General features: G+C 56.6%; 1 protein-coding gene across 2 annotated transcripts in view; it reads left to right on the forward strand.

The window, feature by feature from the left end:
• Positions 1-9,464, forward strand: part of LOC122388158 (transcription factor Sp9-like) — a 56,646-nt gene extending 47,182 nt beyond the window's left edge. For both annotated transcript variants that reach the window (XM_043379002.1, XM_043379001.1), the window contains one exon: positions 7,618-9,464. In XM_043379002.1, coding sequence (XP_043234937.1) covers positions 7,618-8,856 — 1,239 coding nt within the window. In that variant the 3' untranslated portion in view covers positions 8,857-9,464. The remainder of the gene's footprint in view (positions 1-7,617) is intronic.
• Positions 9,465-12,715: the final 3,251 nt, after the last annotated feature.

Raw genomic sequence — 12,715 nt, forward strand, 5'->3', positions numbered from 1 at the left:
ACGATAACCACTAACCACCCTTAAAACGGTCAGACGGTGAAACACCTCAAGGACAGGCGCTCTTCCTGTGATAAACAACTCTCCACTCACTGAGCCGCCACTCAGTGAGTTTCTCCGTGAGAATTGCGGCTGTGAGTCTTGGAAACTCGTGAGTTTCGCTCTGACAAAGAGACGACTTCCTGATTGAGGGTCGCGTGGTTTGGCGGCGTTTGGCAGCGGTGTCCTTCGGTTATAACGCAGACACGCATTAGAAGAGCGGTAGGTTCTTTGGAACTGTAGGAAATATGATGACCTTTTACATATGACTGTTCGTGGTCGCAAAAGTATCTGAACTTCCCAGTTATTTTTTTCCTAGAAAACAAAACTTCTATACATTGAGACCGAGACGTTTCAAGTGATGTATATTTAAAGCTGCACGTAAAGTACAAGTTGGTATTGCTGAGGCGAGCGAATGAGAGTTTCACCGCTGAGGAAAATAATTAAGAAGACCATCGATGAATTACTATGGTGAATTACCATGGCTTAGTAAACGGGGCAACACATTCGTGCATCCAGCACACTATTCCCTACAAAGCAATTAAATAATCTTTCACAGTTTTGTGGTCAATAAACTCGTGCTGATGATACTCATTTGCGTTTTATTACATATCATTTCACCTTCATCCCCATTGCCTGATTTAGGGAGCCTCACATCATTGCCATTTCCAATATACCTAATACCCAAACTTACATCCTCATTCAATCTACCTAAAATATCACCTCCTAATCAAGCACATCATTTTACCGCCTTCATTTCATTTCATCGCCCTCGCTGGAGTAATGCCAACTTTGAGAGAGCAGCGTTACCGTCCTCCACTCCGATAGCCACCTCATCAAGGCAGGCTCCCCTGCCGGTCGGCCGGGCGAGCCGGCGCCCCTGCCGGGTCCGTGCCGTGCGAGCGGGCGTTTTTGCCGAGCTGATGACGGCGGTACTGGTTATATCATCACCAGAGGCAGGGAGCGGGCGTCGCTGCTGCCGGTCGGAGGGGGAAGAGTAGGTGAGGGAGGGTGTTTGTCGATGGTAGCGGCAGGTAGTCGCTGATGATGTTCCAGCGGGGGCGGCGGTGGGAAGCCGATGGCAGCGTGCGCTTTCCTGACGCCTGCTCGGAGCTTGTTAGCGTGAAGGAGCTGGGCAACAGTCCGTGGCGAGAACTGTCTGCGTCCCGTCTCCGCCGTCACGCACTTTTGGCGTCACCTGCCGCCGGCGCTCGACGCGGCCCGTCGCCGATGACGCGTCGGCGCGACCGGAACGTCGGCATGTCGACGCCGTCGTTTGCGACGTAGCGTTCGGAGCGAAGAGGGAGCGAGTAAGCCTTCGCTCGTTACCGAAAAATGTTCGTGGCTTGCGACTGTTCTGCTGATGCTGGGTGATTCAAGAAGTCGTGCTGGAGTGGTGCAGGTCTAACGTCGGAGTTTTGGTCGTGGTGGCGGTGGGCCAGGGCCGATTAGTGCCGCGTTTGCCGGTACAACAGCTGCAGCCCGGCTGAACTGCAATGTCGGAGCTTTGGCTTAGTTGAATGTGCCGTTTGGCTGGTTATACGGTGCCCGAGCTAGAATAAGGGAATATCAATTATCGGTGAGAATACTCGTCTGGCCGTTTGTGAACGAGTTTGGAAAATTAACTACCGGGAAAGTGTGGAATTAACAGCGCCGACTGCGGGCGGCGGGGTCAGTAAGTTGCCGTTCGTGCTGTCGGTCGATCCGCTGCAGCTGGTGATTCACACCAGCCCATTCCGAGTCACCCATTCCTCATCGAACTTTGGCCAACTTCAAAGCGGCGCCGAACGACGCAAAGCCGCTGCTCCATTCGGCCGACCTTCTGAGCCGAGCGAGCCGTCACAAAAAGCGTCCGTCTCCGCCGCCGCCACCGCCGGTCGGGGCTCGGAGCCCGCAGCCTTCAGCGGCGGTGCGCCATCTCCAGAGGCGCAGCGGAGGCGTAATAGCCGCCGATCTGGTCAGAATTATCCTGGCGGCGCAATGCGGACCACTCACGCGACCGGTTGCCATGCCAACGCCGCCTGTGGCCGCCAATCACGCCACTGGCCCGTCGCCGTGGTGGATCTTGGAATCTATTTGCACGCCGCGCGCCTGCAGGCTCCGCGGCGCCGGTGGCCGCTCGGGCTCGCACCGAGTGGTGAGTGTGCCGCGACCTGCACCCCTCCCCCTCTGACCAGCACCGGGTCAGAGAGGGTGAATCATCCCGTGACCTGATCACCTGACTGTGGTTATAGGAACCGATCAGAGCGCTGGTCTCACTGACCTCGGGAAGTTCCACCACGCACGCATAGGAACGCCGCCCCGTGCACGGTCATGTGTACGGCAGAGCACGTCTCAATGCACGGCGATGTGATTGCACGCTGTGCTGACGCGCCGCGGCGCGCTGCGTGGTTCTGCGGCGTGGCGCGGCGCGGCGGTGGCGTGCAGCGACGCACCGGCGCCGACCTTGAGGTGATTATGGCGCCGTGTTTTCCGCGCCATTTGCTCACCGACGTGTGACGGCTCCGGGTGGCGGCCGGCAGTCACGTGACGGTGACGTTTGACAGACTCTCCGGAGGGGCATTTGGGACGCTAAACAGATCTGATGACGTCATGGGATTGAGAGAGAAACCAGTAGTCCAATGACGTAATATCTTCAGCTGATGGAAGAGATGCACTGGTTGGTAAAATGCAGACCTTGATGCCAATGCAATATTCAGTGACATCCAAAGGTCTTGGACTGAGTCTGTCAACAGAGTCTGTTAGAGATCGGTTGATCAGACTCTCCGCAGTGCCCACTTAGATGTGGCAGTCCATATGACAGTTCAGTCACCGGCTCAAGTGACCCAATGACACCGATGTCACCGCTGTCACAGACCTCCCACGCATAATCGGCGCTGTCATCGCCGCGGCTGACAGCTTAACTACCCTTCCTACTGCAGACCCCCATTACTGCGCTGGCTGGACGGACTCGGCTTCTGTCGGGGCTGAGTCCGATATCGGGACGGATACCGTGAACCGAGACGGTTAGTTGACTGCCAGATCGTCCATTTTAATTGTATCAGAGTGCCAGCAGCGCCGATGGTCGCCGGTCATGAGAGTGAAATTGTTTTTAGTGGGAAACTTTTCAGCCGCCTATCGCTTCTGTTTTGTTTGATGTTTTTATTGATTCGGCTTTTTTTGATACAGCTCAATTAGGGCTGTCGTGCCGCGGTGTTTTATTACGTCCGCCAGTCATTGTGGGCTGTTCATAAATCAGGCGACCACGCAATTCTAGTGTAATGTGCATTAGGTCCATTGCGCTATCCAAAACGAGCCAAGGCTACACAAGGTCATTATGCACTTACTGGGCCTCCTATGCCCCATTTGGGAAGCGTCTTCTTCAGAGTGCATGCACCCCTTCCCCTTTTTCATCGCAGGGGAGGACATTGCGACGCCGCGCATGTCCTGAACCATGGCCTGGGGACAGGACCGGTCCATTAATTGACTCATTACCATCAGCGCAAATCGCCGCTAGATAATTATTCAGACTAATTTACTGGCAATTAGTCATTTGTCCCGACCCGCGGCGAAGTACGGTCACCAGCCGGCCGGAGAAAATCGGAGCGAGGCGCTGTCGATTTTGTGTCCGAGCAGACGGCCCACAACACCCCAAACGTCCATCGTTTTGACGTATTTGTAACTCATCAGTATGCTGTTCATTAGTCGGTAAACAAACGAGCAAAACACACTGAGTGACGGACGGGTCACTGGGTACAAAACACCCAATCTCGGTCTGGACAGCGGGCCGCGGCCGCAGGCGTGTCTCAGGGCGCTCACAAAGTTCTCCGTAAACGCCCGGGGGAGCTCTCAAGCTGCTGCACTCTCAATACGGGTCAACACGAAGGTCAGGAGAGTTGCAGGGCCGCGACTGGCTACCGAGGTCTCCTCCGTTGCCACGACTGTGGTTGGAAGCCCCACCACCACCGTCGCCGCCGCCGCCGCCGCCCGACGACCCTACGGCCGTTCCATTAGGGACCGCGGCCGCGCCGGCCAGTAAATCAGGCACCGCGCCGCCAAACGTTAGTTCCGCCGCCCGTCGTACGGGCCGTAAACGGCGACAGACGGTGGAGAGGCGGCCACGCGACGAGCCCACACCACCGTCGGGGCTAGGGTGCAGTTGAAAAAGGGCAGAGTCAGGTGGAGAGTAAACACAGTGAGCCGGTAACTTGACTAGACGCTTGGAATGTGGAGAATGATCTATCATAAGCCTCAATTACATATCTGTTGTGTCTTTATCAATGGTCTGCATCACTTGTCCATATATTCCCTGGTCACCAACATCATCTGGTCTAACCCCTAATCCGCATCACTGGGTTCCACCACCCGTGATGACCTACTCGTTGAGTCACCCCTCTCGGCGGCACGCGGAACACGCCACACTGATGAATCGCCAGCGCCGGTAGCAGGGCGGCTGTGGGCGGATAGCTCGGTCAGCCCGGTTCACATCTGGGCCTCCTCCGCTAACGGCCAGACCACATCTGGCGTGTGCCAGGTCAGCTGACCAGAACGGCGGCGGACGCAGGTCGTTTGAGGACGGGAGGAATGTGGAGAGAGAGAGAGAGAGAGAGAGAGAGAGAGAGAGAGAGAGGGGGAGAGAGAGGGAGAGGAAGAGAGAGAGAGAGAGAGAGAGAGAGAGAGAGAGAGAGAGAGAGAGAGAGAGAAAGAGAAAGAGAGAGAAGCTACAGCCGATAAAAATACCGAAGAAAGAAAAACTTGCCAGCAAATGCAGTAAGCGTTAAGAAGTGCTATTTTACCAACAAGAAATATCAGAAAGTCAAAAAAATAACTAATAAGGCTCATTTATAACTCCTTTCCAAATGATCTTCAAATTGGGTCACACAAACGCCATCCACGCTCCCCAGAAGCTCGTTCCCTTCCGGTCTCCGTCCCCACCACCGCGCCGGCGGCTTCCGTTTAACCCTCCGCCTCTGTCGTCCTACCCCTCTGTCTCTGTCGGCTCGTCCGACAAGCTGTCGACAGAAGCGCGCCGCTCAGGATCGGCAATGAATCAGGCAACTCTTGGAACTCGCCGCCACCGCCGCCGCCGCCGTTTTACGCAGAAGCATCCCAGCATCCGGCCGGTGTTGGAGCTGCGGGCGGCAGCACGGCGTCAGCGGCGGTGGCGGCGGCGGTGGTGGTGGCAGGATAGACCGCGGCTAGGACCGCGAGCGGAGCGATTTTTCACGTGGGAGGCCGGCCGGAGGCCTGTGCGCGGAATGAGAAGGGCGTTCTGTTTACAGACCTCATTAACCTCGGCATTGTGGCGGCGTCATTTGGGACAGCGGCGGCTCTTCAGAGAGACCGAGACGAGATCGAGAGCGGACAGAGGAAACACCGCACGCGAAGGGAGAGCGAGGAGAGAGAGGGAGAGAGATCGAGAGAGAGAGAGAGAGAGAGAGAGAGAGAGAGAGAGAGAGAGAGAGAGAGAGAGAGAGAGAGAGAGAGAGAGAAAGAGGGAGAGAGAGATAGAGAGAGAGAACATTAGCTGGTAGATGAAGGAGCTGAGTGACCATTCTACTGAGAAATGCGCCCACCGCGGCGGCGCGCGGTGCCGGAATAATTGCACCACTAACGCGCCGACAGCGCGAGGTGCGAGCCGCTCCACGATACCATCGCGCGTCCAGCGGTGCCGGTCATGTTTTGCCCAGTGCCGACTGAGCGGTACTGATTAAAGGCGGCTCTCCGCGCGGCGGCGGCGGCGGCGCCGGCCAAATAATCGCACCCTCGCGCTCATATTGGTTAATCTAACCGAGCACGCCGCCGCCGGCCGCTACTGAGCTCGTTACAGTGATCATCGCTCTACTCGGCGGGGTCCCCGGCGCCGGTAATAAAATCCCGAGACGGCCGGCATGCCTCGCGCGCTAAACGGTAGCCGGCGCGCGCTCATCTCGTGATTTCTGGCGCGCCCGGCGCGGCGGGGCGCCGCCGAGTGTTAGCGCCCGCTGAGTAATCGAAGTCTCCGCGTGCGGCGGTGCAGTCGGCAACCGCAGGCGGCCGCGGTGCGGCTCGGCGCGCCCCGGGCGGTGCAGGGGAGGGTGATGGGCGGCGGCGGCGGCGGCGACGGACGGCTGCAGAGGGTAGTTAGCGGTGGGAGCGGCGCGGAAGCGGCTCGTCAGTGGGCGACATACCGGCGATTTGCCCTCCGGAGCTGACCAAAGACTGGCCGCCTCAGCCGTCCGCTGACGGTCACGGAATGAGACGGGACTGTCAGGTAGAATCGACTCCGTCGGTCAGCCTCTTGTGGCATGAATTCACCAGGCATGACGCCTGAACGGTCATCAAATGACTCTCTTAGGTGGTCAAGTATTCTCTCTGTGGCTTATTCCATCGTAAAATGGTGTGTAAAAGTTACACTTTCAAAATTTATTTCAACTTGACGGAACAAGCGCGAATTTTCATGGGCATTGGCAGCTTGGAATGAGGCGGCAGTAGTCATAAATTTTATGATCAAACGTATGCGCTCGTACATCCTTTTCCATAATATATGATGTCATAAAGACTACCACCAGGATACATTATCCGTTATTTGGCAGTATCCTGGCCACGTGGCCTTGGGGCCGGCCCGGCCAGGTGATATGGTCCCAGTGTGGGAGTGGGGCCGTTTTCACGGCACTGGCTGCAGCCTGCAGCTGGGCTGGGCGCTGCGGTAACCCCAGAACCACCGCCACCACCGCCGCCGCCGCCGCTGCAGCGTGGCAGTTTACCCAGAACCAATAATGGACCTGCCGGAACAGAGACATCGCCCACAGGCGGCCACAAAGACCGGGTGGCCGGTGTTCGGTCGGCTGACTCGGCACTGTTGCTAGCTGTTCCTAATCTCGGACTATCCCACAGCTTCCTAACGTTTGAATCTCCGAGAGTCCGGAGAAGCCCCGGGCGTCTCTGAGAGTTTATATGAGTTCCGGGGCGTCTCCGGATCTCTAGCCGCTCCGGGCGCCGCTATCTCCCGTAAACTTCCCCTGAGAACCTGATGAATCTGCGAGCGAAGCAGCCGAGGGCCTCAGGCAACTATCAACGTCATATAAAAACCACCGACTGTCATAACACTGACGAGTTTGTGGGGAGATTACCGGAGCGCTGCCGACGGTGGGGTTACCTTATAAAAGCACGCCCGTGTGAAGGACGCCTCTGCCGCGAATGTGACCCATGTAGGACAGACACCGCGTGGACCCGATCCCGTCACGGTATGACCCATATCACGGGAGTGTCGTTAATGTCACGGCAGGGCTCGTGACCGGTCGGCCGCCGTGACCGGGACGAATCGGTCACTGATTAAGGGTGACGGGTGGCCGGGTCACGGGGGTCGGGAGGTGGTGGTGACACGTGGGAAACATGTGGGCTAGGCGCTCATATGCGATGGTGTGCAAGGTAGGGGTAGGGGGGTGGGAGGGCGGACAGAGAATGTAAGTGTGCTCTCAAAAATAACGTTTGCGAATAACTCCTATCAGAATCTGATGCATCATTAGCATTTGTTGAAACTTGCCCTAATGTGAAGTTCCGTGACCTAACCGCGATCTTTCTGTGACCCGTCGTTGATCTAGCCTCTCTCTGTTGTTGCAGGACCACCCGTCGCTGCGCGGCACTCCTCTGGCGATGCTGGCAGCCCAGTGCAACAAGCTAACCAGCAAGTCACCCCCAGCTCTCGCCGACGCCGCCGTCGGTAAGGGCTTCACCCCCTGGAAGAAGAACGGTCCCGCCGCGTCGTCCCCGGGCGCGCAGCCGTCCCGCTCGTCTCCGGCAGCCAGCTCGACGGCAGCTGCGGCGCTCAGCTACTCGCGACCTGCCACCAACAGCAGCTCATCCAGCAGCCTCTCCGGCTACGGCAGCGGCGAGTACTTCTCGGCAGCTGCCATGAGCTCGGGGGCCGACGCGGTGGGTTCCCACTTCTCACCCATGTCTTCAGTATACGGCCGCGTTCCGGGTCATCCCTACGACCAGTGGCCCTTCGCTGGAGCCGCCGGCACGGGTGCCGTCAAACCCGAGGTGTCTGCCAACTCTTGGTGGGACATGCACTCGGCGGCCGCTGCGCAGGCCAACTGGATCGAGATGTCCAACGCGGCTGCCGGTCAGGCGCTCGCTGGTGGCATGCCTGGCGCGATGACGCAGATGACATACCCAGTGACGTCCGATTACTCGTCGCTCGGCTTCGGCTCGAACGCCCACCTGCTGGCGTCTTCGGGTCAGCACCTGCTGCAGGACACCTACAAGTCGATGCTGCCCGGCCAGACGATGCCGGGAGCGGTGGGCTCGCCGTTCGGTCTCGCTCAGAGCAGCCTCGGACCGGTGGGTTCGTCACGCTCCCAGAGGCGCTACACGGGTCGGGCTACCTGCGACTGTCCCAACTGCGCCGAGGCGGAGAGACTCGGCCCGGCGGCGGCGCTTCACCTGCGCAAGAAGAGCGTCCACTCGTGCCACATCCCCGGCTGTGGCAAGGTGTACAACAAGAGCTCCCACCTGAAGGCCCACTTGCGCTGGCACACCGGTGAGCGGCCGTTCGTCTGCAACTGGCTCTTCTGCGGGAAGAGATTCACGCGCTCGGACGAGCTCCAGCGTCATCTGCGCACCCACACCGGCGAGAAGCGCTTCGCGTGCCCGCTGTGCAACAAGAAATTCATGCGGTCTGATCACCTGGCCAAGCACTCCAAGACGCACTCTGACGAGCCCGGCTGCAAGGGCTCCGGCTCGGACTCCGAGTCTCCTAGCGAGGGTCAGTCGGTGAGCTCCCCGGCCTCTGTGCACACGCCTCCCCTGCACGGCAGTGCGGCCACCTCACCTGTCGACGTCAAACCCGCCCTGTAGCCGTATCACCGTGTGCGTATGTCTGTCTGTGTGTATGTGTGACTGTCGATTCGTTGTGCCGTCGATGTGTGTGCCGTCGACGCCGTCGTATCGGCGGCGTCGTGAGTTGTCGCTGCTGTCGCGTGTGTTCTCCGTGGTCCGCTGGGCGCGAGCGTGCTGCCGACATAGTTCCTCTCCCCGTTTTGTGCGTCGCCCGTGAGCCCGCCCGCGCCGTGTCTGTGCCAAAATAACCACAATGTATCACGGGTGTTATCTAGTGCGCACGGCAGCGCGCGCCTCCGCGGACAACTGTGATGTTCCTGGGCGGTCGGCCGCCCCCGCCCCCGCCCCCGCCCGCGCGGCACGGCCCCGCCATCGATGTACATAAGGGGGTCTTGGCATATTATGATTTGCGTGCTGTTCGGTTGTGCACCGGATCGCGCTGACACGTTTTATTCGTGGCTGACTGCTGGACTTGTTGTGACGATTATTTTGTTGATTTTTTAGTGGCTCGTCGGGTGCCGCGCTTGTCGAATGTGCTATAAATAGTGACTGTTCTTTGCGCGGTATCTTCATAATATTCTGTACAAATATGGCAATGACAATAATAACAAACACTGCTATGCACATTTCAGTCTTTTTATTCGCGAGGGACGCTTGATTGTACTAGCCGTATACCGCAGTTTCTTAAAAGCTACCGACAGATCACCGAGCATCGAGCGATAGCGAAAGTGAGCCGACAGGATTTTCAACACATGCGTACTATCTCACTTTCTCACCGGATTATTCGACACACTCACACTTAATCCGATCGTGCTCTGCAGAGTTAATCCGCGTCGGAAACTCTTCGATACAGACATCATCAGCACGTCAGTCGACCTCGGCAGGGTGAGATGGCGTGCCCCCCCCCCCCCCACGAGCACGGGGGGAGGGAGGGGGGACTGGGTGGAACGGGGGTGGTTCTGTCGAACCGATCACCGGCCGCGATGTCGCTGCCGCACGCCACGCCGCCACCAGCGGCCAGGATATTGCATTAGGTTCACATCGGCGACGGTCACGCTAGGCACTCGAACGGCCGCCAAAGCTGGGGCTCAGCGGAACAAATGGCAAAACACAGTGACCGCCTGTGAGTTGTGATGATACGATACAAGCAGACACAAATGTTTCAATGAATGCTGGTCACATACAAAGGCAACACTGACGGCTCGATACTTTCGCTCAGCATCTTGCATCTCTAGTAACGCCTTGGCACGTCAGACGCTCAATCGTTCACGGAATCCAATAATCTTCCAAGCCTTTCGCAAGGCACTGCTCAGTCTCCAAGAGCTTGCAGCACATTTTCTTCATTATTCCACAGCGATCGCCTGGGGACAAAGTGATGACGTCAGTGCTGAAAATCTGGTCGGTCTAACTGCCGCCGGCTCGAATTCCGCCGGCCTAACTGCCGATGGTCACACGAGAGCGACTCGATGGAACCCGTGCTGTGGCTGGCGAGCCTGGGGACGGGCCGGACCGCAGCCGTGGTCCCGGAATAAGGCCCGGAGCTGTGACTGTTCCGGAACCCGGGTGGAGCTGCAGCTTTGCCGAAATCCGGTTATAGTCCGCAGCTTGCCCCAGAACTGGGCTTCGACCTGCGGCTGGCCTGCATTGGTTTCATACTGAAGTGACTGTTTTAGGCCAGCCATTTAGTCGAGAAAACGTCTTTATTTTATCGTATTAATCAAACATGCAATATGTGAGCTCTCTCTCCCATTTCTCACATACAGGTAGGCATTTGTAGGTACGAAGGACGATACGAGTACCTACCTACATTTTCTAAACAACCAAAAAAAAAATCATAACTATAGCGTATACGGACAAGAGCGACCCTGAACAGCCGGAAGGTAACTGCTGTCTCTGGGTGGTTTCAAATATTCCCCGGATAAACCGTCGAACGCATTGCCGGTCGGTAGCTGTTTCGTATTCGAGGAAGAGAGAAGGCTGGAACGAGAGGTTCTCAGTGGAAATGTGGGACTGGAGGCTTGAGGCAGGCGTGGTGATGAACATATCACCTCTGCATTCGTCACAACCACCATAGCCATGGAGTTCACAGAGAGTTGGAGGCTGAGCCGTCACAACCGTCACAGAGGCTGCCACCGTCACAGTCATCACAGACATCATAGCGACCAGGATGTTACGACCGTCACAGAAAACAAAGCAGTCACAGCATTCGATACAGCCGAGTCACAGTGTGACGGGGACGTTGTTACGGCTTGCACGCTCATCTATAGCATCCCAGGCTGTCGTACTTGCAGTCAATGAGACTGTGTTCTTGCGTCATGGAGCTTTTCAAAGCGTCCATTAGAAGTGTCAAAAGTCGTAGCAACCGTAATGCTACTACATATGCATCAGGAGGAGCTTGTAATTTCATTCGCCATAACAAAGTTTAATGGCACCATTGTCGGCGCATGATCGTAAAGGGAAAACTCAATAATCGATGCGTCATGAATTTGCGTTTCTTTTGTGTGTCACTGGCACCAAATTGGCAGACCATATTGCACAAAAGGCTTGTGTGCGCGTGGTGTTGACATATGCACAAAAGTAGGTACACTCAAGCAAAGGCATGAATCATGTTTCGAGTTCATTCACCAAGTTTGAGCAAGTTCATTCAGCACTAAGTCTTGTTTGCGGGTTTCAAAGACACTCAGAGCCACCAATCTATGAAAGCGCGATATATGTTATACATATATGCGATTCGATCGATTGGAAAACTATCGATAAGCCTGCTTCTACGGTAACGAAACTATTCAATAGCATAATGAAGATAGTGAGCATGCCCATAGGATAAATCTTAGGAGCTATATGTTTCAGCTATCTTGTGAAAGGTGCCGAGTTGCCGACTGTTTGGAAAGAAAACACCCTCCCCTGGACCCCACCCCAGTGACTTCCAACTCGACACAACACTCGGGCGATAACTCTTCCAAACAGCTACCGGTCTTCTTCCGAGGACATTTTTTTTTGCCTGCGTGACATCTCTCTCGCACCGCTCCTTTTCTACCGGAACTGACCCGTCCAGCTCTGCCCGTTCGATTGATGTTCCCCTCTCGGGGGTCTGCGCGACTCTGACCGCCGCTACAAGAGTCGGCACAAAACCCTACGGGAGACGGCTCGCCACCTCACAGGGCGACCGACCGGCGGCCGGCCGGCGACTGGAGAGACGACGGGAGACGGATGGCGACCAACTCCGCTTTTTTTCTGCACGTGGGAGGTCTTTGTCGGCGGTATCAAAGCGGTGACCGGAAGCGCGAGACTGACGAGCTACCGGCTCACTCTCGCCGGGAAGAAAGGAGAGCGATATAGAGGACAGGAGTCGAGGGGGTGCAGAGTGATGAGACAGCCAGACCGGTGGTGGTAGACGTTGGACCCCGCTGAGGGTGGCAGGACTGTGACACTGCTCACGGGGAGGGGTATAACACTCCAGGTGGCGGCCCAGGGACCAGGGTGGTCCTGGGGCCTACCTATGGTCCTCCAGGCTAGTGCAGGTAGAGCTGGTGAAGGTCAAAAATATATAATTTCGTGCATGGTATGGTTAACCCGCGCCCTGATGGGGGGGGGCATTTTGGCCCCCCCCCCTGTGGTTTTTCTTAAATAGCGAGAAAACGGCGGCGCGCAGCGCCGCCAAATTTTGGGTACCTTACCGGACATCAATTTGACACCTTCACACAAAATTTTAAGTCACAGGTCACCTCAGGTCAGGAGTTATTGAGGTCAAACTGAGGTCATGTTCGAGCAAAAATGAGCAAAAAACATGACATCTTGAAACGCTCACCAATTCTACAGTTAACCAGCAATTTTAAAGTTCTTTATGTGGTTGTGTAGAGCAAAGACGGCGCTACAAAAC

Source organism: Amphibalanus amphitrite, unplaced genomic scaffold (genome assembly GCF_019059575.1).
Source record: "Amphibalanus amphitrite isolate SeventyFive unplaced genomic scaffold, NRLGWU_Aamphi_draft 000311F_arrow, whole genome shotgun sequence".
NCBI classification, from domain to species: domain Eukaryota; kingdom Metazoa; phylum Arthropoda; class Thecostraca; order Balanomorpha; family Balanidae; genus Amphibalanus; species Amphibalanus amphitrite.